Below are 27,775 nucleotides of genomic sequence, written 5' to 3'. Positions count from 1 at the left end.
TTTCATCACTTAGACAAACTAGCATTAAGATTTGCATTGTTCATTGTAAAAATAAATATTGCCACTTGATTCATGTTTGTACCTATAGAGTACAAGATTAAATGATTATATATTGATACTCATTTAGTCATGCTGCTGCTGCTACCTCTATCTGCCTCATTGAAGAGCCATTCCCCAACAAGCCAGACTGAAACATCCCAAACAGTTTGAAAACCTCTGCTTTCATGGATACATTGTGGCAAAACATTGATAAGTACAGTAATAACATTGCATTTATTAACACAGTTATAATTCCTTTTTACTTCTTTTTAACAGTTTGAACATAGGTAAAATTGCACAAATTCAGTCTGTAATGTGTAAATAAATAAACCAATTATTAGTCAAGGAAAAAAAAATCACATGGGTTTAATGATTCTCACCATTCCAGCTGACAAAATACAACAGGGGAAAAAACAATCTGGAAGGATTCATGGGTTTAAAGAATATGATGACGATGATAATGATGATGATACCTGCACTTGGCATCATCTTCAGTTTTTTATAATCCACATATTGATAAAGGTTACTGAAAAGGTATCCAAGGCACCAAATGGCTAGAAAGTGTGCTTCTATACTTTAATCTTCTCATTTGTAAGTATAATGTCCATGCTATGTAACAAAAATAAGAAAAACAAGTTCCAAGTTGTTTGAATGAAGCCAGATTTCTAATAAAATGTCCTCTTATATATATAAATGCTATTTTCTCCCGCAAACATTGCTTAGTCTTTTCTTACATCAATAAAAAATCTTAAATAGATGTATACAAGAACCCTGGTAACATTCACAATTTTGTTTAGCATCTCATCTGGAAAAGCAAAGCTTTGTTGTGGCCTGTAATTGTGTATTGTATGTACAGTATGTGTGTATGTATTAATATATCTAAATATTTACACATACATAAACATACATACACACATACTCATATAAATAGCTATTCAGCATGCAAAGTCTTAGTGATTTTATTAGTTTGATGTAGTTTCTGCTATAGTAGCTGTCTTGGTTAACTCAATGTTTCATACGTAGAAGAAACAAGTTGTGTGGGTGAATATTACCCTGTGTAGAGCAATGATACACCCTCACTTGGATTAATGATGAAGACTTTACTGAATTACAAGATACCCACAGGTATTAACAAAGAGAGATCAGATTGTTTGGGTTGATAGAACATGAATATGGTGTCTGTTGCAGCTGCAGTCATCCATCTGTCCAGTTCTCCACAGTCCCCATGCCCGAATGGTACTGTAGAGAAGATTCTCTAGATAAGGAAAAGCTTTGTGAATATAAAAACTCATTGGCGGTGTTTATATGAGGGGATGGAGGCTTTCTTTCACACAAAGATGGGTGGACTCTCTCTCTAGGAAAAGAAGAGCTGGGAACTCTATCCCGTGCCTGAGACTGTGAAAGCTGGTTGTAGACACTGAAATGGGAATCACTTGGCGGCTGAGATCCTTGGCCGGCAATTGTTGGAAGGCGAGGCATCATGGTGGTGGTGGTAAAGTGAGTTGGAAAAGGCTGATATGGGACAGTTTCCATTGTTTGGACACTATAGCTTGTGTAAGGTGCAACAGATGTCCACATGTTACAGCTTAATGGTGGAGGTGGAGGAGGTAAATCATCAACGCCTGACACTCCAGCTATTTCTGCTCCTGAAGTAGAATACATGCAGGCTTCTCTTGGTGCCACTTCATTGCGATAAGGTGGGCTCAACATCTGTTGGTCATATGGTGGAGGGGATCGAAAGTAGTGATCATCTGCCATAGAAGAAGAGGGATCTAGGTAAGATCTCTTGCAAGGAAGGTCAAGGTGGCGTGCACCCTCTGTAAAAGAAAGAACTAAACATTTAGGGAAAACACACAAGACATGTACGGCGCTCAAAGCTTACAGTTACATTAGGAAAGTTTTATCATACTGTACATTTGAGCCCTTCAAACTATTTACCATAACTATTACAATCTAAGGTCAATTGCCCATTATAGGCAAGTGGCAAATTAAAATTAAAATGCTAAGCTGTTTGTATATTGTTCTTTACAGTACTGTCATAGGTTGCTCACGCAAAAAACATTTGGACTTAAACATTCCCCACCCATCTCCCCCCACCCCTATCAGAGCGCCTGTCCCTGCTTTGATTTTTAATACATCTGGGCAATAGATACTATTTATTATGTTTTAAAACTCAATAAATAATAAATGTTGTATTTTTATTTTAATACACTATCATCTGAATTCCCCATAGTGTTCTCTGTGCTGTTCTTAAAATAAACGTGTGCGTATGCGTGTATATGGATGGATAGATAGATAGATAGATAGATAGATAGATACATAGGGACTGGGTTTTGTACCCACTACCCCGTTCGACTCATTTGAATGGAAAATTGAACAGTTTCGATTGGGTAGACAACTGAGACTGAGAGAGTTTTTTGGCGAGACAGAGGACAAGAAACCCTTGGATACAACCGCTACTTTTAAGAGAAAATCTCAGTTTGACCCTATATCTAACAATATCTCCTTACAAGGATTTATGAAAGCTTTGGACGCTCAGGTTATACAGGATCAAAACCCCCCCGCACCCTTCAAGAACAACTTGACTCAAGATGAATGGGCAGCCTTAAAGGACCTGAGTAAAAATAATGACATCATAATTAGGTCGGCGGATAAGGGGGGAGGGGTAGTGGTGATGGACGTTGATATGTATTGTACTGAGATCTATAGACAATTAGCTGATAATAATGTTTATGAGCTTTTGTCCATTAATCCTACTACCTTATTTAAAGCTGAGATAGATCTGATTTTGGATAGAGCCAAAGAAGAGGGCATTATTAATAATGATGTATGTAATTTCTTGAAAGTTGATGCACCAAGGGTGCCTGTACTATACACCCTTCCCAAGATCCACAAAAGTATGTGTAACCCGCCTGGTCGGCCGATTGTTTCAGCCAGGGATTCGCTGTACAATAATATTTCTCAGTTTTTGGATTACTATTTACAACCATGCGTCCAGGCGGGGAACACATACTGTACTTAAAGGATACCACTGATTTGCTTTTGAAACTGGAAGCTTTAGGAGAATTACCCCCAAACACTTGGATGTGTACTTTGGATATAGGTAGTTTGTATACCAACATTCCTCACGATGAGGGTCTTGAGGCAGTTTTGACAACTTTGAAAGATAATCCTTTATACAATGGCCCCAATCTAAAATTCTTCATGACATTGCTTGAATTGGTTTTGAAACGTAATTATTTTTACTTCAATGGGAAATATTATAAACAATGCTCTGGTTGTGCCATGGGGTCTCCAGTGGCACCTGTATATGCTAATACTTATATGGCCATTTTGGAAAAACAACTTTTTTTCAACAGAGAGACACGTGATCATGTAGTGTTTTTTAAGCGCTACATAGATGACGTCATTTTGTTTTGGAATGGGACATACAGGGATTTAGTCTGCCTGATTGAGCAAATTAATAGGCTAGATTGTCCAATTAAATTTACCTATACTATCAGTCGTGAAGAAATCACGTATTTGGATGTAAGAATCCAATTGGATGGAGATAATAAAATCCATACGGACATATATTCAAAAAATACAGATAGGAATACCCTAAAAAGGGCGGACAGTTTTCACCCACAGTCTACCATCAATAGCCTTCCATATTCCCAATTTTTGAGAGTAAAGAGGATCACTAGTGACACAAGACTGCTGGATAACAATTTGGATACCATGACCAATAAATTCAGAGAGCGAGGCTATAGAGATGACATATTAAAAGCTGCTAGAAATAAAGTGTCTTTGGCATCCAGACACAACATCCTCTTGAAAAACAAGAAGGATGAAACAGCGAACACCCTTAATTGGGTTCATAAATACACTACAGCACACAATAAAATTAGAGATAGCAGTATGAATTTATGGCCCATGATACAAAATGATATCAAAAGTTTGAAATACACTAGAATCAGGCACTGTTACCAAAGGGGTAAAAATATTAGAGATTGGACGGTACACACGGATATCACTAAACATAGGGATGGTACAACCAGACGCAGCAATGGTTGTTATAAATGCACAGGCTGCACGACCTGTAGCCACATGATGGTTGGTAAATATTTTTGTCATCCACACACGGGGCGCAGATATGAAATCAGACATCCGGTAACATGCACTAGTTCTTATATTGTTTACATGATCAAATGTCCATGCGGGCTCTGCTATGTAGGGAAAACCATTCGAACCTGCCGTGAACGGATGGCCCTGCATAGATCCGCTATCAGAGCCGCATTGGCTGGCAAAGGGTCTGAACAACCTATTGCCAGACATTTTAAAGAAGTCAGACACAATATGGCTAATTTACGGCATATGATCATTGATCATATTCCTGATGATGGCAGATTGGGGGATCGCAATAAAAAGCTTTTACAATGTGAGGCGAGGTGGATTCATCTTTTAGAAACGGTAAAACCAAAAGGGTTAAATGAACAATTAAATTTAAGCGTATTTCTATAACCTATGGGTGGCTCGTATACATGTTAACATCTCTTCAGATCACCCTTAAGATAAATGAAGTAGTATCTAGTATAACCTTTTGAACATTGGAGACTGAGGAATCTTTTGTTTTTAATTCAAAAATGGTCATTGTTTTTATATATATTATGTATATGTTTACATGGTGTTTTTTTCATGTATTGTGTTGCAGTTACCCCGACCGTATGATCAGCAAAATGTCTCAGACACCAGCTCCAGTGAAGCATGTGAAAATCTCACTTGCCAGCACTGTTATGTGAGTCTAGCGGCCGTAGCCGCTGTGGGTAGCGGCGGGTTGCCATGACGACATACAGTGATCACTGTGCGGAAGAAAAACTATGCTGCACCCGGAAGCCGGAAGTGACAAGCGCGGATCGCGGGAGGGAGCTGTGGACACGAGATGGGAAGGTAAGGGTATTTAAACACTGTTTGCACTGTATTTGGTTTATGATGTTGCTTGAAGACGGCTAATTAAAGCCGAAACGTTGCTACAACCATTTGTTGAAGTTTTTTCACTGAATGAGTCCGCTGAGTGCCGTATCTTGGAGGAATGTATGGATTTCACTAATGTGCACCGCGGCGAGATGATGATGAAGTGAGAGTGCCGGTTACCAGTTCGCTAGATAGATACATAGATAGAAGCGCTGCACAAATCACAGATAAAACGGCACCGCTGCCATTTTTCCAGTATTTTACACATGCGCAGTAAACTCTGGAATAGTGCTTGTGTGTCCTAGTCACTGTGTTGCTGGCTAGAGTGGAAGGGATCACATAAATATACAAGAAGAAAAGACAACTCTTTTTGATGGGGCACTCTTAACTGAAAATTAAAATTTAAAACTTAACTTTTATTATCAGAAATTGAACTCACATTAACATACTAACATATAACATATATTCAATATTTAGGATGTCACTGACTAGGTCTCCAGAGATACTATCTAGCATCGCCCTCTGATACAATAAATTTAATGCGTATCCATTTGTACCACTAATTACATGAATATTATTTATCGGTCAATATCCTGCCCAAGATTAATTGTAAACAGATCAAGCAAATGTTTAATAAACCATCATCTTTAGATGTGTTATAACAATTGATGGTTCCCAAAATTGTATGAGAAATATTTAACGAGGCTTAATTAAACACACTTCCCAATATTATTGTGTGGTAAAGCCAAAATTTTCGCCAATCACCGGCGTGTAGTTTTTTTTACCAAATAAACTGTAACATAATATAAGTATAGGCAGAAAATTATGTCAGAAGGAAGATGGGGAAAGAACAGGTGACTAAATGCCGGGTTTCTGCTTTTGGTAATCTGCTGGAAAGCATCGAATTCCCAATGAGAGAACCACCTGGAGCATACGCACCAATCCCAAGACCTGTATCTGCTGTTAACTTATACTGCTCAATTAAGAGCAAAGTTAATGAGAGTGCAGGGGAGAGGTCCCTAATCAATAAATGACATCTGTATAACTTGATTTCTATAGGCCCAATGAAAGATAAATAAAAATAATAATAACGATTATGATAATAACCACAAGGTTACAGTTGTTATCTATATAAGACCATTGGTCGTAACTAGAACTGTAACAATCAAAGAGAACACTCCTAAAATCTAAATAGACAGTTAAGTAACTGAACAATCGAATACTTCTCCTAATCCAATCGTGAATACAGATGGTTAATTGATACAATTGACCAGATGGTCTCTAAGAAATACAGATCTCATATGCAATAACACCCAGGATTTCTACTGTCCTTAATCATATCTACTGACATCGAATTAAAGATGAGGGGATCCTATGGGCGTTTATGCAAAATGAAAAAAGGCGTGCGTCTGCTGTTGGTATCTCAATAAATGAGTTAATCCAATGAGAGTACACAGAAAAGAAAGAAAGAATCAGAAACAATAATTGTAGAAAAAAATCATAGAAAAAAATCATATAACTGGTACAAAATGTATCCTCATGAGTGTATTCATAGATTGTAAAGTAATATCTTGTGTACCCAAGTGTCTAATCAATTAGCGCTCATATTTTGTTAATAATAAATAGAACCATATTTTTCCAAAAAATATATATATGGCTACAATCATTTGGATTGAAACAGACTATATTGATCTGGGTACAAATTAAGTGGTATTATCAAAACTGCATCATATTTGCACAGTATTATAGCATCACATTCGCATTATAAAAAATATTGCATCCTATTTGCATACAGCAATCTGTAAACACGTCACCGATTATATGATTATAATGAATTAATAAACAATTATGCTGTTTTTGCTGTTGATGGCAGAGAAAATAAAAAGTAAAATTCTACTTATCTGCTGCAGTCTTGCCAATATAGCGGAACAGGGTAACGGAGGCTATTTATTTATGGGTCTCCCCTTCTGCATTGAACTTATATGCAGGGGCCGCCAGATCCAAATACTGAATATGTCTAAAGATCATTATATTTCTGCTGACAATCAGTCAGTGGAATCGGCATGCCAGACCGCTGCAGGCGGCATCCGGCTCAAAGCCGATTCCCGAGTCCGTACTCGGAGGCTGCAGCGGCAATTTACCGGGTCCGCTTCTGAAAACAGCAACAGTCAGTGGGATCGGCGTGCCAGACCGCTGCAGACGGCATCCGGCTCAAAGCCGATTCCCGAGTCCGTACTCGGAGGCTGCAGCGGCAATTTACCGGGTCCGCTTCTGAAAACAGCAATTGCGGTGTGGGTGACGTGCACACACGCTGTGTGTCCGTGTCCGACGTGCACGTTTCACCTGGGCGGCTTCGTCAGGAAATGTCAGAGTGGAAGGGACCCAGACAGAGACTGCATATGGGCCCCTCCTCTCTTAGGACCTTATTCATGTCCATCTTATTAAAATTCTAATGCAGCAGGAGGCATATCCTGATGATTGGGCAGTACGGATGGTGTAATGGTTAGCATTACTGCCTCACAGCACTGAGGTCATGGGTTCGATTCCCACCATGGCCCTAACTGTGTGGAGTTTGTATATTCTCCCCGTACTTGCGTGGGTTTCCTCCGGGTTCTCCGGTTTCCTCCCACAATCCAAAAATATACTGGTAGGTTAATTGGCTCCCAACAAAATTAACCCTAGCATGAATGTGTGTGCGTGGACATGAGATAGGGAATATAGATTGTAAGCTCCACTGGGGCAGGGACTGATGTGAATGGGCAAATATTCTCTGTAAAGCGCTGCGGAATATGTGTGCGCTATATAAATAACTGGTAATAATAATAATAATAATAATAATAATAATTACAAGCACCGGCCAGTCTACGTAAACTGAAGCTTAGTCAGGCTGGCCGTAGGATCCAGACACCTGGGTCCAGGAAGTCCGTGTCCAGCAATGCAGACTCTGGACCTGTCACGCCTTCAAAACAGGGGGGGACATGCCCCTGCTTTAAAGAACAGTGCTGGGTGTCGCCCTGATCCTCTCCCCAAATGCCTCAGCATGTCAATCATGTGAGTGGTCATTGTCACTGCTACCGAAGTAGCAATGGTACTGATCATGAAGACAGCTGCTTTTCAGAGCACTACACCAGAGAAATGTGCTGATGATACATCTTTATCCAAAATATTTCTAAAAAGCAAAATGTAATGGATGATCAGCAATTGTCAGTTGTGCACAATGCAAAATAATCAGTGTGTGCTGGTGATATAGACTCACAAAATGAAATTACATTAGTCATAAAAAAAAAAAAAAAAAAAAAAAAAACCTTGCCAGGTTTTATCAAGAGTTCCTGTAAGTTGAAGAGGATACAGGGCCTGACTCAGGTCCGGTTTGACCTGTGCCCAGAGTCACAAAGTACTGATTTTCAGTACTATGCGCATGTACAGGACACGCTCTGTGCGTGCTAAATGGGTCCTGCGGCATAGGATGCAGAGCGGCAGCAGACTGTCAGTGATTAACAGTCTGCTGCCATCTGGAGGGTGGGGAGGGGGCGTGCCCCTGATGTTTAGGGGGTGGAAAGAGGTCAGGGACATCCCTCGTTGGATGAAGATATTCCTGGCCTCTGTGACAGCCGGTTTACGCAGCACCATGGGGGCCTTAAGCTACCCAATGGTGACTAAGTGTTTTGATGCTGCGTCCTAGGATGCAGGTCAGATCACTACTGCAGCAGGATTCGCCTGCTCATAATAGACGCCTCCTACTGCATTCCAAGGAAACAGCAGTGTTAGCAACTTTAATCTCATCTGAATCAGGCCCACAGTCACAATTATCTGTAGCCATGGCTGCTATCTGTGGCCCATTGGGACTGCAGCCACGATCTCAGCCAGAGAGGGGGTCCCACCCATGGGTCCTACCCAGTGTAGATGGATTGTGTGGGGTCAGTGTAGATGAATGGCGTTGGTTTTTTATTGAGACAATGTGCATGTGACGTCATGTCTCGCATAGCGCACTGCTGTTGCACAGAGGAGCCGGCCACAGCGTGAGTAGGACAGCTGCAGTCAGCAGAGACAGAGGAGAAGGTGTTACGAGCCACGGCTCGCAGTGTCCGGTCATCGCTAGGCGACCGGGATGCTCCCAAAACTTCTGCTCCCCGGCCGCCGGCTCCATGGCAACCGGGATGCCGGGCTTATGCGGCGATCGGTGTTGCCAGCCAATGGGAAAGCCGGAAGTCTCCTCAGAGAGGTTTACAGGAGGCTGGCTGGAGAGACAGAAGAGGATGCTGGATGAAGAGACAGAAGGGGGGTCTGGCTGGAGAGACAATGGATTGGCTGAATAGTCAGAAGTGGTGTGGTGCCTGGGGCTGGCTGGAGAGACAGAAAGTAGTTCTGGCTGGAAAAACAGAAAGGGGAACTGGCAGGAGAGGGGGGATTGGCTGGAGAGAAATTGGGTGCTGGCTGGAGCTGCAGAAACACGGGGGAAGAGGCTGAAGTGGCTGAGGGGAAGTGGTTGGAGATTTTTCTCAACTGGCAGGTTTACTGAAATATTCTACTTTGAGCTGGGAGGTAACTGTAATGTGGCACAAGAACTGGTGGTCACTGTAATGTGTCATAATCTGATTTGCCCATTGTAATGTGGAGGGTACTAAAATGTTACATAAATAAAAACTGGGGCACATTAATGTGGCACAAATGAAATGGAGGCATTATAGTGTGGCAACATCTGAATCGGGACACTCTAATGTGGAATAATAGGAACTGGTAACACTGTACAGTATGTCATAATGTGAATTAGGGATACTGTGTGGCATGTGTATTGGTGGCCCTACACTGTGACATCATGTAAATTAGGGAATTTCAATGGTTCATAAAATAAACTAAGGCACTTCTATGCTTCAAAAAATTAACTATGGCACTATTATGGGGCTTAAAATGAATAACTACTGTGGAGAGGTATCTTTCAAGAAGCATTGGGACAGGAGTCCCTTCAATATGTTGTTATGGAGTCCAAAGGTAGGTAACTATGGTCCACTTTATATACCAACATTAAATTACTTTTTTACTTTCAGTTTGAAGCACCCTCTCTAGCTTTCTATCAGTGGAGGAGATTCAATTCCATGTAATGTGCAGATAAATATCACAATATTAATGTGTACACATTGCCAACTATTACGGTAGAAAATCTACCTTGTGTGAGGACAGTGTTGTAGTGGTAGTGTTATGATGTAGAGGCCACATGACTTACAGTATATTTAAGATTGTGGGGTTAAATTGACCCCAATATAAAAAAATAAAACCATTTGTCCATTTTGTTTTACTTTTATTCACATTTTTGGGCATAGAATGAGATAAACAGACACACCCTCTTTTTTTTTATAATGCCACGTTTTATATAAAAATAGGTTACTCTGTTCAATTCTCTATCTCTCTTTTCCCAGTCTTCTTTTGTTTACTTCTCTGATGTACAGTATAGCAAATTAGATTCATACATTCTAAATGTCCTCAGTTTATACACAGGAAATGTTAAACGTATGATCTAGTACACATGCTGAATTGCATGTTATCATGTAGAATAACAGAACTGGCTAGAGGGGCTGACAGATAATAGATTACGTTGGACACACAGATAGGCTTAAATCAGCTGATTATCTATGCTGTAGACAGCAGTGTAGGCTTTATGCCCCCATTAATTGTGGAGGAACTTAAATACAATGATTATTTTCATAAATAAATCCAGTTGTGTGTCTTTGCCCCACTCCAGTGGTTCTACAGTAATCATCTAGTAAGGCTGTGTGAAAGCCTGCTCATTAATTTCTACAGTGTCATTCCTCTTCTCAGTCATCATTAATAAGCCTGGAGCAAAGAGCAATTAATGAGACCTTTGTTTTTGTTAGATTAACTTGTTCACAATTGATAGAGGGTGTCTGAATTCAATAGCCATTTTTGGATTCAGGAAAGAGATTCCACGGACAGCACATATATCATATATTTAAACCATTATAGCATGACTACATGCTATTGTATCAGCATTACTTTTAAAAGCACAATGTTTAATTTTAAAATGTAATTCTTGATCAAAGGGTAAATTTACTGGTGTCAAAATGGAACAATTTACCTTAAATGTTAAAAATGTGATGATGTCAGGTATCCAAAACTTTCCATTCTATTTTGTGAAGTGGAACCAATATACAGTATATTTGAATATGTTGAAGAGAAGGTTCTATTGTACTACTTTGTCTTTATTTAAATAGCATAGCACACGATAACTAACCAATGCAAAGTCCATGCTGCCAATCTTTTTTTATTTTTTTAGGTAGGAATAACTAATTTTCAATTTATATTACATTTGTAATAAGATATGTTTCTTTTTACTTTTGACCGTTGTATTTTGAAATAGAAGCAGGATGCCAAATGCTTACTGTACCTAACATTTAAATGTATGCTTTCTTCTAGTCAGTTTCCAATACATATTAACATCAAGGGGCCTATTTATCATCAGGGGCTTAATACCGAGCAATTCAGTGTTGATCTGGTATGGGGACAGCTGCTCCAAAAATCAGCTGTTTCCATGATGAGTAGCACTAATACAGAAGTAGCAGTGTTATTTACCACTTAGGTGCCGACAGACTACATGTGTGAGGTCATGCATGCACATGGCCGATGGTCTTACAGTGTTTGAGTGTTATGGTGGTGGACGAATCCACTCGGATCTCTCTTTGCAACCCCAGAGGAAGGAGCAGAACTCTGGGAATCAACGCCATCTTAAGATGGTGTTGATTCCCACTTCCACTTTTCTGAATGCTAGGCAGCCCATTGGGCCCCTAATGATGAATTGGCCTGTTACAAAACAAAAATGGATGTACCAACATAATAAATTAGGGTAGTTAACCCAGCACTCCAGTCCATTTTGAATTAAGAGACTATTTATCAAGAAAAAAGCATTGCAAAGGGAATCCTAATGTACACGAGACTTGGACACATTTTACAAATGTTCAGCAGACTTAGAATATCCAAGATCTCATTTACAGAGCACATATCCAGTGCCTGGTTTTCACACCAGTATGCCTAGATGGTCCATCTAGCAAAAGTCCACTTAGAGGCAGTGAAGCATGGGTGTGTGACACACCCAAGTAAAAGTAAAAGTGAGCATGGGTGTGTGACAGACATATACTGTAAATATGAAGTGACACACTATTCAAAAGTCTAAACATCCCTTCACAGTACAAGCTCCTAGCACTTTAGGAGCACAGCCTTTAATTGAATATAAGTTTTCAGAGTTTCATACAAAATACACCTTGGTTTATTGTCATTTATGGTTTAAACAAGAGTGATGGGGCATCAGGAGTGCCATTATAACATATTCCACTGTTTTGTGTTTGAAACTTTTTCTCTTTTACATTAGGCAAAGTGGGAATAGAAATGTGCTTCTTAACCGAAGAACAACTGGTAGTTGCTCAACATTTTCCATCACCCCGGGCCTGTACACAGTTGGTGCCAATATGAAATCTGAATGCTCCATTCTACCTCTTTACCTAATTTCTATAATCTTGCCCCACAAAAATTAAATCTTACATAGTGCACTTGTTCTATTGTGTGCAGGGAAAGCCCTCACTCCTCCCGTTTATTGATGCAAACCTCTGCTTCCATATACTCTGCCATCTGTCTTCACCTGAGCAATTGGAGGCAAATAAATGGCCAAAGTTGATTTTACACTACACAAGGAATATCCAATGCAAATAAGGTGGTTTGGATCAGTAGGACGTACCATTAAGAAATTAGTAGCCAGTATGCAGTGCCCTGACCACCTCACCACCAGCATCATTAGTTGCATCACTGAATGGGCCACAGCACTGAATAGGTCACAGTGCTCGGGACACCCCATGAAATGTTTGGCCACACCCCTGAATCCTCATTACTGTGGTGCACAAGAATGAGGGATGCCACCCCCATCCATGCTGTGATGCCACCCTCTTCCATGCTGTGATGCCACCCTCTTCCATGCTGTGATGGGTATGCATTGTGGCATGGATGGCAATGCTAATATGCCTGTATGTACATATCTATCTATCTATCTATCTATCTATCTATCTATCTATCTATCTATCTATCTATCTATCTATCCATCAAGCTATTTATTAAAGTACATGGGAAATGTTGACTAGCACTGTGTTCATCCCAGCACCCGTAGTTGTTTGGTAGCTGGATACTTGTAGAAATAGATAGACCAAGCTCTTGTGGCATGGGGCTCAATCATTTCCCCTCTTCTTCCTCCTTAGAGGAACATGCCCACTGCTTAGCAGGTCGAGATTATTTACCATAATGTAACAGGGAAGGGACTTTGTTTTCTTTCTTTTCTCCAAACTGCAAATATGGGGGCTGATGTATTAAGCCTGGAGAAGTGATAAAGCAGTGATAAAGAAGAGATAAGTGCAAGGTGATAGCGCATCAGCCAATCAGCTCCAATATGTAAATTGACAGTTAGGATCTGATTGGCTGGTGCGTTATCACCTTGCACTTATCACTGGTTTATCACTTCTCCAGGCTTATTACATCTGCCCCATTGTTTAAACCTTGTGGTTTCCAACAATAGGGCACCATCTGATGTGTGGGATTGCTCTTAGCAATTTGCAGTTTACAAACTGCGCACCAAATTGCATGAAAACCTGTGGTTTGATAAAACCCATGCTTAGTAAATGCTCCCCTAAATTGTGATTCACTGATTTTTGCTACATTTGGCCCAATGATGTTCTACAATACCTCTTCTTTTTAAACAGTGATAGAACAGCCCAGAGTCCCTCTGTGCTGCGAAGGAGTTGAGAGGCAGATCCTGAGCATCGGATGCAGTAAATTGCATGTGTGCCCCGTTCTCATACTGATAATGCTGCAGACCTTGGTGGCCACTGTGAAGTGCGTTAAGATCTGATTTACTTGACAACTGCCCTGGGTGACTGGATATCAATCGTTGCCTCATGATGCTCTTTGAAATCACAGGATATTCTTTGCTGTTAAAGAAATGAAAGCGATATTAGTCTTTAGGGGTCTGCTGTAGTAAAAGTAAACATATATTAAGAATGCTAATGATGATAATAATAATAATTATAAAAATAGCAATAATCAAATAAGTTACACGGTTGATCCTGATGTAAACAGTGCATAAACTTTTTGCAACAATTTTTCTAACCAGCTCTGAAGCCATAGTGTAGTCTCATCAGAAACCTATGGTGCCTCTAAGGATACATCAATGATTATTCAAACAAGGGTGCTGCATGTGTGTTTCCTCTATAGTGCATGGATCATACTTGCCTATATATGATTCTCCCAGTCTTCCCTTGGGAGAGTCCCAGACAGGAGATGCAGCTAACTGCTGATGGGGAAGGGGCTTCTCATGGTGCAACCAAAGAGGAAGGGCCTGCTTCCTGGAGCAAATTAAGAAGCTGATGCACCCCCCTCCCTGGATTTGCACAGCCCCACAAAAGCTATTTTATTGATACCTATTTTTTTGTATGGGGCGTGGCAATGCCCCCTGATAAGGCCATGCTCTCTATAGTACCCGGACCTCATGCCACTCTCTATGATCCTGCCCCAATTTCTATTTATTGTGCCTCCCACCCCTATCTGTAGGTTTTATCTTGTGCACTGCTTACCCCCACCTGTATATTTTATATTGTGCTCTCCTTTCCATATGTAAGGTTTTTTAATGTGATCTCCCAACTGTACATATTCACTGTCCAGCAACATCGCAACGTCATTATTTCATACTAGCTGAAGTACAGATGTAGCCACACTCATCTAGTGCGGCTCCATCGCCGACATGCACTCCCGGCGGGACTACTCAATCCGGTGCCTAGTCCTGGTGCTGGAGTGCACAGAAACGCTCTCATTAAAGTGAATGGGGCACATCACAGATGTGCGCACAGCCCACATGCGGAGATGGGCGCGCCTAGGCGGATGCGCCCAGGCACAGATGGAGCCACAATTAGCGTGGCTCCATCTGTACCCGGTGTTGCCTAGGTTAACCTTTTCCAGTTACTAAGTTATCAATGAGTTGGATAGGTGTCGGCTGCTGTAGAGGGTTCCTGCCTCTTGCAGATCACATTTACATTCACCCTCCACATTTACTTCTTCCACCCCAGCAGAATCAATACAGGAAGAAGAAGAACCGCTGCACATGACCCCTATATTCCATGCTTATTCCTGCTCTGGGGTGCATAAAGCAGAACCTGGAGCAATTGAGGAGGTCAGTGTGCCCCTTTCATAGTTGGCACCAGGAGGTTACTGCCTTCCATTGTCTCCTGTATTTACACCCCTAGATAGATAGATAGATAGATAGATAGATAGATAGATAGATAGACAGACAGAAAAATGAATCAGTGATCAAAGGGAAATATGGATATATGCACATTTTTTCTTTTGACTGTCAGCTCTTATGAACATAGCGTTAACCACTGCAGCATTACAGGCAGTAGCACCGATAGGGGGCCCAGGGCCTGGGCTTGTTGGAGGGGCCCAGTGGGGGCCCAGGTCAGCTGCTGCATGGGAGAAATGTCCCCTTTTTCAGTGCTGCTGAGGGGGATATATGCGCACATAACATTTCTTTTTATGGATGGGAGGCATGGCAACACCTCTCAGCCGCGCTCCCCAGTACCCGGGCCCATGTCTGCTGTCTGTCATTGGAGAATGAGATCCTTACAAGTGATTTTACTGTCCAGCAAAGAACAGCTAAAACCAAGAGAAACATAATTGTTTTAGTGATTCTGAGATATATTTATTACATTATTAGTTTTCTTTTAAAGATAAATAAATTCATAAACTGTTTCACCTTGGTTTTATATAGATACACTGACATAATAGATTGATATCAATAATTTATTTATATAACTATTTTAGATAAGAAGTGCCCTTCAGTCTGTATTCTTATTTACAGTTATTTAAGACTTGAATAAAGATGAAATTATCAGTACTGTGATTAGAGAGTAATGGGCGAAAACCTAGTCATACGTTGCATGTGCTTCAATGTAACGTTAGCTTTCTTCTCCTAAAATACTATTTAGAAACATAGAAACAGAGAATTTGACGGCAGATAAGACCCACTTGGCCCATCTAGTCTTCCCCTTTTTTATCCTTTAGGTTATTTCAACCCTTTTTGATCTTTTTTTTTTTGTAAGGATATTTGTTAGAGCATCTTTTATATTTTAAATAAACAATGAGAACCAAGGTACATTGAAGATTTATCGATTTCATGTTTTGCATTTCTATATTATATTCAGGATACACTCTTACACAACCCAAAAGCAAAATTTGGGTGGCAGCCTGGTGATGCCTCTCGTGCTTCCATGGGAACCCACTATACTCTCCATAAAGCACATTATCAGAAGAGGTCTCTGCTCTTTTGAAAGTAGAGTGGTGGTCTCATTAGGTACAGTAGCAGGGATCTTGGAGGTGAGATGGCAGAGCATTGCCAGGGTTCCCCCAGTACTGGGCCCTGAAATCACATTTTGTCACTGATTTTCATGTAAAAGGCATACAGATATCACACTGTTTATCTGCGCATGTATGGCAGCTCAGAGGAGGCCTCTGCACTGCTGCTTTGAGAGCAAAGTGGGGGCCTCAATGAGACTGGGAGATCGGAAGGGTGATGATCCAATTCTGTCTTGCTCCCTTCACAACCCAGCCCCATAGTGGTTGCTTCTCTCCATATCATGTTTTGTTCAGCCATGGCTCCTAATATTTTGAAACCACCTCTATCATTAAATTTTTTTTTAAACATTGTTCTTGTAATATACTGCCTGGTGTAGTGTCCGTTATTGCTTACATTTATCATGAGAGCAAGGGAATGTCCGGTCTGCCTTTCTGTGGCACTGTTGTGTGTATAAAGCTTTTATTATATTGCTCGGAGCGCTCCTTGAAATGTGGAAGTGGAAATTGCAAAGTGTATCCCGTTAAAACTACACAAGACTGGAAGAAGGATAGCTCAGTGGTATCCGGCAGTAAATGCCCATCAATTTGTTAATAGCATATGTAGATGGTCAGGTAAACTGGTAATTGCAGGTAAATGAACAGAGGTGTCGCTAATACTGGTGGCACCTGGTGCAGAAGGATAAATAGTGTGCTCGGTGAAGCTGATTGCTGTCAAAAAGGGTGTGTGGCCCTGCTGACAAAGGGCATGATCTTGTGGGTAGGGGGCATGGCCTCATGGCACAAACCCCCCTTTTGTCACTCTGGGGGTCAAGGAGATGCGGGCTGCCCCCAGGTACCAGAGTGCAGTGCCGTCTCCTACACAGTGACAGGAGCCAGATGCTGCACATAATGTCACAGTGCAGCAGCCGGCTCCTGTCACTGAAAAGGAGTCAGCACTTTGGTGTCACCACTTGCCGGGTGACACCTGGGTGCGGGCCACACCCTTGTTGTGACGCCACTGTAAATAACCCACTGGTGATGCCTCTCTGGTGATGCCTCTGAGCAGACTGCAATAGGAATTCCTGAGGTTCTGAGTATCTGCACAACTTAATATAATGTTGTACTATAATTCAATTAAATGCTTAATATTTTATTATATATGTTTTTCCGGTAGAGTAGACTCTGCATAGAGTAGGAAATTATGGAAAATAGTCTATCCCAAGGGTCTGGAAATAGCACAGACAATTTACTGTATATGGTGTTTGTAAAGATTTGGAAACTATGACATATAAATTTGTCCAAGTTACAAAATGTTCCTCATATATAATAGAAACACCCCAGCTGCCCTTTACTTTTCTTTAAGGCTTTATCCACACCACAGGGCTTACTGCATGCTGACTTTAAGGGCAAAAAAAAAAAAGGAGCAATAAAATAGCACTGTGCTTCTGGAACATGCCATACTGCAATACAAGGAGTGCAGATGTATATATTGCAAGCAGTGTAAATACAGGCAGTAATTAACAAATACTGGGCACATTTGTTATTACACTGAAATAAAGACCTAAGCTGGAACACAGCCCTTTCCAACTTTAATTCTATCTGCACATTTTAAAGCGGACCCACCTGTAGTGCACCATGGTTTTGAGAAAGTGCAAATTTGCTCTTTATTTACTCTTTTTTTATTAGCTCATAGCTGTTTTTCTATAATATTTTCGTCGGGATGTAATAGAGTCCGAGATCGCCGGAGGTGCGGGGTGCCGGCCGATCTCTGACATTTTTTAACTGGGGCAATAACTTACAAGGCAAAACCATGCTTTGTAAGTGATTGCCCCTTTAAAAAAATGTCCAAGATCGGATGGCATGCTGCACTTCTGGCAATCTTGGACTCCATTACATCTCGCCACTTATTGGAGTTTGGAATACCATATATGTACTACAAATGCTTCTATGATGACATTTTCAAACACTACATTGTCCAAGAATCCCTATTGTTCCTACTGTCAGAGAAAATGTGTTTTTGCCCTATTCATTAAAGGGTTACTTACATAGATAGGTGTCTGCAGTTCTAGCGTTAATACAGTATAACTAGCCATCTCAGGGTGGCCATAACAGTAGAAAATAACCGATAAAAAAAGCATTTTTATTTGAATGATATATGTTTCAATGCTAAATATTTGAGAGAATCCAATGTAAGGATGATTACCCACTGGCATCACATTAGACATACATTGCTGTTACTGTATTAAGAGTTTGAGCTTGTGGTCTGGGTATCAGTGGGGCACTCAGTTGTGCTCAATGCAGGTAAATGGATCAGGCAGATTTAGAAAATGTAAACGCAAAGCAAACACTCCCAGACGTTATTAGAAAGGCTATTTGGAACCAATGGGCTCAATAGCCATACTATTTGCAGATATCCATTAGTAAAAACACGTAAACCCATATCAGACTTTTCAAAAGCTTTACATTCCCGCATAGATTTTAATTGTATAACAGATTACTTACAGTATGCTATTAGTACTCAGGACCATCATTCACAGCACCAGGTGCTAGATCTAATTAAAGTGAAGAAGCATGCAAATCAATGACAGTGTTTTAGTACCTTTGTAGACGAGCCACACGGAGGTCACTATCGTCACTTCCTCTGAAGCCTTTCGCAAAGGGATTATTTTCAATTTTTAACTGTGTGATCTGGAAAAAAAAAACGTAATTCTAGGCAAATAAAATGTAATAACACTTGATGAACACCACACAATATTTTATTTATTGCTCAACTTCCCCTCCTCTATATGATAGAAATACCAGATTCCACCACAGTGCACATTGCACAAGAAAGTCATCGCTGCCTTTGATCACTTTCCAGAGTGTCGAACCACAAGATCTATTCAGCAATATTGATCCAGTAGTTTTATTAATTGTAATTTATGCAGTACATACATATAATGCGCAGCACTTTACACAGACAGACAGGCCCACACACACTCAGGCCCCAACCCCTAAACACATGACACCAGCCAAGCACCCCACCCTCTGAGCCACTTGATCCCGCATAAAAACTATGAGATTTCTAACGATGTGAAACTAACTGTATCTCGTAAAAAAAATAACCAGCACCATAATCGAGCAGATCCATGCAGTGTGCAGTCACACATCCTATTCCTTGCAGCCACACACTACATCTGCCCTGCCGCATCGCTGATCACCCCTTCACAGAGCACAGGGTAAGCTTCAAATAGTTAAAATCTCAAGCTTGGAATTCTCTAGCTTATATTCAAGGTCAGATAGCTTAATGAATAGATTGTACGACTGCAATGCCACAAGCAATGGGTTTGAATTCTGGGCACATCAGTATCTCGAAAATGTAATAAAGGACAGTGCAACTGAGCAACAAAGAGCTATCAAGTCAAGTCCATGAATGTTGTATAGGCATTGGAGGCAAAAGGGGTGGGGGTAGGATACAGGAACTGGTAAGAGATGCTGGGCTTCAAAAAAGAGGGGAGCTGCAAGTGAAAGTAATTAGATCATTCATAATTGACAAGTGCTGCTAACAGCGCCCCCTACCCTGCAGCGTTATGTGCACACTCTGCACACACCTAGTTACAGCCCTGACCTGGAGTGTCCTTTGGATGCTCCAGGAACTCGCAATGCTATCTGCGCTGCTGCTCTGAGCGTCCAAGCAGTGCTGCACTTCCCTGGTGCCAGCGGCCCTGGCCACTCTTTCTGTCCCCATGCCTCTCTATCTCCCTGTGCTCTCTGGGCAAGCTGTCACTGGGACCAGTTGCGGGGGGCTGTATGTGCAATCTGTCTCCGGGTCAAGAAGGAGGAGGGGAAAGGGAGGGCTGTGGCTGTGCAAGCTGTCACTAGGTCCGAGGGGAGGGGGAATTGTGACTTTCTGTCTAAGCTGTTACCGGGGACTGGTGTCTCTGCAAGCTGTCACAGGATCCGTGGGGGGGGGGGGGGAGTGTCAATATACATTGACACCTCAGTGTCCACCCTGTCTGCTGTCAGGCTCCGCTTCCTCTGGGATGCTGTTTTAAATCCCATAAACGCAAACCCCACCCCCACACGCATTCCCCATTGCTCTCACGGAGAGCAGGGGAGCCCTTTCAAAATTTAGCTGTGGGGCCCACAAAGGTCTAGTTATAACCCTGCCCTACAGCATTGTAAATCATAAGTACTGTACAGTAGTTCACCATGTTCCCCACTCTGAATGTGGCAGGCAATATTGAAATTAATACAGAGCAACGGTTTGTCAGAAACTCTGTATACACAGGTCCATTTGCTTATATTATTTTAGAACTATGAGCATCAAAGTGCTTTTAATGTAACAGGCTTTAGCAATACAGAGCAAACACTTAAAGTTAATGCTTCGTACATGAGGCCACAGCAAGCACAATTTCTATATAAACTCTTTATTTAAATATACCAATTTATAAATGTTCTTATTTCTAATCGAAGCAGCTGTACTGTTTATTGCACTTGTACAGATTTTATTATTATTGCTGATGTTGATTTGTAAGGCATCATAATGGACTGCAGCAGGGCTGTAACTAGTGCTGTGCCAGCAGTGCATGACACACAGTGTTTGGGCGCACCACTGGCACCGCCGCACTGGAGTCCAAGACACCGTCTACCTGGCGCTTTCTCGCTGCATTGCCCGGTTACTTCTCCTCACATAGGTAGCAGCTTCAGTCAGTTAGCAAGCTCCAGCTCCGCGCCTCCTGGCTTCCCCCACCTTCCCCTTTAAAAATCAAATTGGTATCACTACTGAGGATCAAATGTAAATTTCAGTGTGATAATACTTCAACATTACAATAGTAATCAGTGGCGCCAAAAGGGGGGTGGGGACAGGTACTAATTACCCAGGCCCTGGGCTCTTGAAGGGGACCAGTGGGGGCCCGGCTCTATCACCCACGCTCCCCCCTCCCCATACATGTCAGATGGCAGCTGCAGTCTCTTTTTTAAAAGAAGCATGGCCACACCTCCACGATAAGGTAACGTCCCCTTTCATTACCGGGACCCGTGATTCCTTTCTACAGCCCTGATAGTAATAGTATAAGTGGGAGGTATTCAGATGCAGTAAGCCAATCAGAAACAGATGCCAATATTCCTCATCATCCAATCTCACAAGGTGCTGAGTGCCCACAAATGATCCTCCTATTAACAGGCTCATTTGCATCTTTCTTACATTATTATTATTGTTGTTTATTTATATGGCGCCACATGGGTTCTGCAGCACCTAACAAAGTTCATAAGTAAAGAAAAACAAGAAAACAATGACTTACAGCACAAGACAATGCAGGACAAGTACATGCTGGTATAAAAACATTTATGCATTAGGGTACAGGATTCTGAAACAATCATCATAGTGGCAGAAACCAAGGGTTGGGTGCCGTTGTAAGGAATATGGAGGAGAAAATAGTCAAAGAGAGGGAAAAGCACATGAGGAGAGGGACCTGCTCATGAGAGCTTACATTCTGAAGGGGAGGAGCAGACAGTAGTATGAAACAGAGGGTTAGGATAAGAAATGGCTGGGTTTGATAAAGTGGGTCTTGAGAGCCAGTTTAAAGTTTTGTAGATACTGTAGATGGAGAGTCTGATAGGGAGAGGTAGAGAATTCCAGAGGTAGGAAGCACCACAGCCAAAATCTTGAAGGCAGGAATAGGAGTAATCAGTTGGCAGTAGAGGCAGCATGTATTTGAGGCGTGAAGAGGGCAGGTGAAAATGTAAAGGAAGATATGGTCAGATATGTAAGTGGAAGAGGAATGGGTAAGTGGGGGTGAGAAGCTTGAATTGGATTCAGAAGGGGAACCAGTGTAGGGTTTGCAAAAGAGGGGAGGCAGTGCATTTGGAGAGGAAGATGAGCCGGGCAGCAGCATTGAGGATAGATTGCAGTGGAGTGATGTATTTGTCAGGAAGGCCAGATAGGAGGAGATCACAGTAGTCCAATCTTGAGATGACCAGTAAGTGGATGAGGGTCTCAGTAACATCCATGGTGAGAAAGGGTCTGATCCTGGGAATATTTTAGAGATGGAAGTGGCAGGACTGCGAGTGGTACTGAATGTGTGGTTTGAAGCCAGGAGAGTGAGGAATCAAGGATAAGTCCAAGACAGCACATTTGATGGCTAGAGGAGATAGTTGTACTGTCAACAGATAGTGAAATTGTGTGAGGTAAATTTGTGCTTACTATACTTTGGCCACCCCACCCCCTCCATCCAGTGTATTGCCTCCCTAAGTGCAATCTGCACCCTACTCAACATGAAAATGGATGCATAGGAATTTTTGTAAGTTATGAAAAATTATAGTTATGGGGTGGAAAAAACATCTTACATAAATTTTAGCAAAATAATCCTATAAAAAACATTAACACACAGTACATTATGAATAATCACGTATACAAAACTGCTGATCTCTACTGATACTATGACAGGTGTACTATTTATTTATTTATTTATGTTATGTTTAATCTCCAACTCCCTTTCTTACGCTGGGCATACACGGGCAGATAAAATGCCTGCTAGACCGACAGGCATTTTATCTGTCACCTCCGATATCCGGGACATACACAGTGAGATCTCTCTCAGTGCATGTCACCTGGGGGTCTATTCATGTACATCACAAAAACTGAATTGCTACTTATCACTGTACATCCCATCGGTTAGATGCAATGTATAGCTTAGATAAGTTTATGTATACTCACCTTTCCGGCTATGCGGTATCCCGGGCTCCAGCGACGCTGTCTTTTCTGGCCGCCCCCCCTACACTGTTGGAGTCAGCCGGCTGACTTCCCAGGAGACCGCATGGGCTGCTGGGAGGTCAGGGGTGCAGAGCCAGCAAAGGTGCCGGGCATAGAGCAGGGAAGGCCGTCTCCGCACCAAAGTTCAGGTTGTGCCATCCTGAGATGGCGTACCTGAACTCTATGGAGAAGTGGAAAGTAGAGCTTTACATTCCTTCATTAATCATACTCATAGGGTGATGTGATTCAGGCATAGACCAGGTAGCCGCTGGAGAAGTCAAGGACGTCAAGGAAGTCAATGACTTCTTCACGGCAACCTTCTTCGTGAATAGCACGAAGCAGAGAAGAGCCCTGTTAAACACAAAACAAGGCTTTTCTCTGCTACATGAATAGACCATCTGATATCGTTGCTCCGCCCCTGGGGAGGAGACATTTCCACATTCCTTCCCATGTGAGTGGCCAGATGGACATGCTGGACGATCTGGAGTGTCTTGCCGATCGATATTTTCAGATCGCTCGACCGCATACACACTGCAAATATCTGGCCAATCTGCTGATATCGGCCAGTAATCGTAGCGTGTATGCCCAGTATTAGATATACATGATATTTTGAACTCACACAAACAAAAGAAAAAGAGAGAAATAAGCAAAATATACATAACAAGAAATGTCATATTCACAATAAAAAACAAGAAAATAAAAAATACCATTTAGAATGTATACCGGAGAGACATGACCATTACCATACACCATGGGCAGTTTAAGAGGGGAGAGGGCCCGTGTGCAGACTCCATGTGGGCTCCGTCCTCTCTGGTAGAACACTGAGCACAGTAGACTCCGGGACCTTGGCACCAGCACCTTGGTCTCAGGGACTTCTCTACTGCGCATGTGCAAATCACTGGGGAAAAGGCCACCGCACAATTTTCCTGGTGATTTCTGCTGCTCTGCATGGCGGCCAACATGAGACAGCGGAGAGGAAAGTATACGGGTGCACCCATTATAGATACACCAGTGCCACTCACAAAAAGCTACAGTATTCACAAATTTAGATGCAGTTTTTGCAATGCTGTTCTCTCCTTTTTCATAATTAACCTAGTGTATGTATCAAGCAGTGAAAAGAGCGGAGAAATGGAGAATCAACCAATCAGCGTCTATCTATCATTTTATAGAATGTGCTTGATAAATGTTACCTCAAAGCTGATTGGTTGCCTTTAGCAACTTCTTCACTGGTTCACTTCTCAACTGCTTGATACGTTAACCGCTATATAAATAACACTGTAGTTTCAGTTGTTCTAAATTGGGGATGGTTTCATTTGTTGACATGTCGACATTCTGTAAATGTTGACATTAAGACTATGTTAACATTCTTGTGTCAACATTATGAAGGTATACAGTACTATCACAATTTAGTTTAGTATAATACTAGCTGCAATCTATAACAATATTAACTTTGAAGATCCCTATTTCATTGTCATCTACTGCTATGCACTTAAAATATTACCATTTTTAGCATACAGAACACAATATTTCCAAATATATTATGTACTCCAGCGATGAGCAACATGTACTCCAATGATAAACAGCCAATAGACGTCAGGGGCCTCTTGGGCCGCATTCTAACGCTTAATCTAACCAGCACATAACTTTTAATCTCAGTAATAAGTTGATATAATAAATGATGTAATAAAAGAAAGTCAGACCTCCCTGTAAATATATCAGTAGCCAATGTAATGTAAGATAAACAAGCGTTGCATGCTAAAACAAACAAATCCGCCAATACAGCAGAAATTAGCTGTAGACTACAGGAGGACACTGGGAGGGCCTATTATCCATAGCCAATCTGTGCAAATAAAATGATAATAATTGTGCAAAGTGATGACTCTGAACTGTAGCTCTTCTGGGTGACGTACTGGATGGAGCCCTTGTTTCCATGACTGTGCACTAACTCCCTTCTGTAAATATGTGCTTGGATTTTAGACAGCTGTAAACCTGGAGTTTTATGGTCACACTCTTCATAACGTCTCAACAAATATATGCGCTGTAATTACTTTTCACCTTAGATTTATGGGCAAGATTTTCTCGTCATTATTAGATTTGCTGCTCCGTTTGAATGACATCTGAGGGTTTATGAGTTTGCTGATTCATTAAGCAATATCCCAGAGGGTACAATTTTTGAAACTGTTTCGGTTTTATATTGCATGCTGTAATTTCGGAATTTATAAAAACATCTAGTTTTAATACCAGCCTGCAACACAAATGTGCATTAGTGCCATGGCAAGGCCTTAGGTATCAGATGAAGAAATTAAAATGAGAACAAAAAAACATCTATAGCACATATATATAAACCATATTTACTTTATCCATCTGCTGCATTTAATTATAATAATTGTTGTTATTATTATTATTATCAGTTTCTTATATAGCGCAGCAAATTCTATTGCGCTTTACAATTGGAAACAACAATGATAAAACAAAACTGGGTCATAAAAGACAGCACGTTAGGTAGGAGGGCCCTGCTCGCAAGCTTACAATCTATAGAATTTAACATAAACCGAATGATTAAACCAGCTAAAAAGTGAGGTTCCTGTGGTAAATATAATTTTTACTTTATTAGTCAAGGTCCATCAATACATCTACCCTATCATTTATTATTTAGAATTATATTATATTTCTGTAATTACTCACCTTGTGATTCTGATAAGAGGTCACAGATATAAACGCTGTCTCTGAAAATACATGTGTACAGAAAGCTGTATTCTTGGAACCAAATGCATTGTTTTCGTCCGCTTTCACTATGTGCAGCCTTGGCTGGTATTTGTGCATTGAATTTAAAATGATCTGAAAGAAAAAGTGGACAATTGTTTTTCACTCTGAGATATGGATATTAAATAAATGATAAATTCTATATAAAAAGCAATTTGCTATGCTATGAATAATTGCTAGATCAAGGTTGTTGGAAGGAAGGATAGGTTGTCCCCTGCCATTTACTGCTGTTGTATCTGCAGCCTGAAGTTAATATTCAGGTATACAGTACAGTCCTTAATCTGCTTTTTTTTATTTATAAGCTGCAGAGGAGGGTGTAGTCTATGCCTAATAAATGTCTTTTATGTCCTTAAGATATTGACATACTAACAATACATTTTAGTTTATTTTAGAAATATTTAAATTTTTTATATTTCTCATGGCACAGGGTTTTCCCAGCAGTAGCGATGTTTTTCCTATCTAATAGGCAGCAACAGGTGCAAAATAGGAAATATCCCTATTTTAATGTAAAAAGCAATTGAAAGTATTCAGCTAGCTTAATAGGGCCAATAATTACATGTCAATATTTTGGTTAAAAAAAAGCCTAAAATTCCGCCAAAATCGCCGCAAAAATAGCTTTTTATTATTTTTTTTAACCAAAATTTAAAGCAGCCTCAAATTACCCCAAAATCAATTTATTTGTTAATGTTTAAATGGAAAAACTTTGGTTTCCCTCATATTTTTAATAAAAAATAAATAAAAAATACACAAATCAGCTATATGAAGCACATTAATAGCACACAATATTATTTGGGACAGTAATAGACAACTATACTATGTCAGGCTGATTTGCACAAGTTGTTCTATTTTTTATGCAGGTTTTTGTGGGGAAAAATTACCGCAACCACTTTTTTTTTCAAATGTATAGCATGGATATGAGGAACACACATACCCTTATTATTGAAAAAATGGTCTTGATAGCTTTGGTAATATTTGACATAAAAAATTGCTTCCAATTGAATAGGACCCTAAAAGACTTCTTTGTCCTCACAAAAGGATTTTTTGTGCTACTTTGCCACAACAGGGCACACTACAGACCCATTCAGGACAAACAACCTGACCAAATAACATGCTCATCTATAGAGGATAACCCCCTTTATGATGTAAACTGGCCCATTTCAGATAAAGATGTACAGTATGCTTAATATTGATAAAGACAGGACTAGTAAGTGATTTGTGTTGTTTAAACATTTTGTATAGGGGAATAAGCAGGTTTATATAAAAGGATAGGGAATTGCTGGAGTTGTCATCGATAACTAACTATATATATATATATATATATATATATATATATATATATATATATATTCAATTATCTCCAGTATTTAGGACTTGATAGGTGTCCTTGTTATGCAGTATCTATTTACAAACTAAAATAGAGTATTTCACACAGAATATTTTATTGAATTTACTGATGTGAACCATGAGCAACACTGCTTAGAATTAAATGGAAAAACTGCATTACTAAAAGTATTTAAACAATACACAGCGAAATAAAGGATATTGATAGTTAATGTAGTGCAAATCAATTTGAAAATCCTGTACAGCATAGAATGTCTGACATTAGGTGAAATAGTGAATGAAGCAAAAACTGACACTTTGAATAAAGATTGTATAATGTAACCCAGTGCAGACACCACTAAAGGGGGGTACACACGGAGAGATGTATGCTTAAATTCTAAGCAATCTGACTGGATTACTTAGAAAAGAACCACACATCTCTCCGTGTGTACGCCCCATAGTGATAGTGATGCACGGCCCCGCGCGTCGCTATCGCTGACTCTAGATTGGCCTGCATACAGGCACAATCTAGTCAGATTGCTCACTTCACCACTGGGTGAAGTAAGCGTCCCCGTCCCCCGCCCTTTCCCCTCG

The 27,775-nt window shown here is 40.7% G+C and overlaps 1 protein-coding gene across 1 annotated transcript in view; it reads right to left on the bottom strand.

The window, feature by feature from the left end:
- Nucleotides 1-326: 326 nt before the first annotated feature.
- Nucleotides 327-27,775, bottom strand: part of TBX4 (T-box transcription factor 4) — a 286,861-nt gene continuing 259,412 nt past the window's right edge. The window contains exons 6-9 of the mRNA XM_063957170.1: nt 25,784-25,936; nt 18,965-19,053; nt 13,726-13,970; nt 327-1,856 (exon numbers count right to left, since the gene is read on the bottom strand). Coding sequence (XP_063813240.1) covers nt 1,234-1,856; nt 13,726-13,970; nt 18,965-19,053; nt 25,784-25,936 — 1,110 coding nt within the window. The 3' untranslated portion in view covers nt 327-1,233. The remainder of the gene's footprint in view (nt 1,857-13,725; nt 13,971-18,964; nt 19,054-25,783; nt 25,937-27,775) is intronic.

Source organism: Pseudophryne corroboree, chromosome 2 (assembly GCF_028390025.1).
Source record: "Pseudophryne corroboree isolate aPseCor3 chromosome 2, aPseCor3.hap2, whole genome shotgun sequence".
NCBI lineage: Eukaryota > Metazoa > Chordata > Amphibia > Anura > Myobatrachidae > Pseudophryne > Pseudophryne corroboree.
The sequence above is the reverse complement of the archived record's forward strand: the minus strand, read 5'-3'. Positions and strand labels throughout refer to the sequence as shown.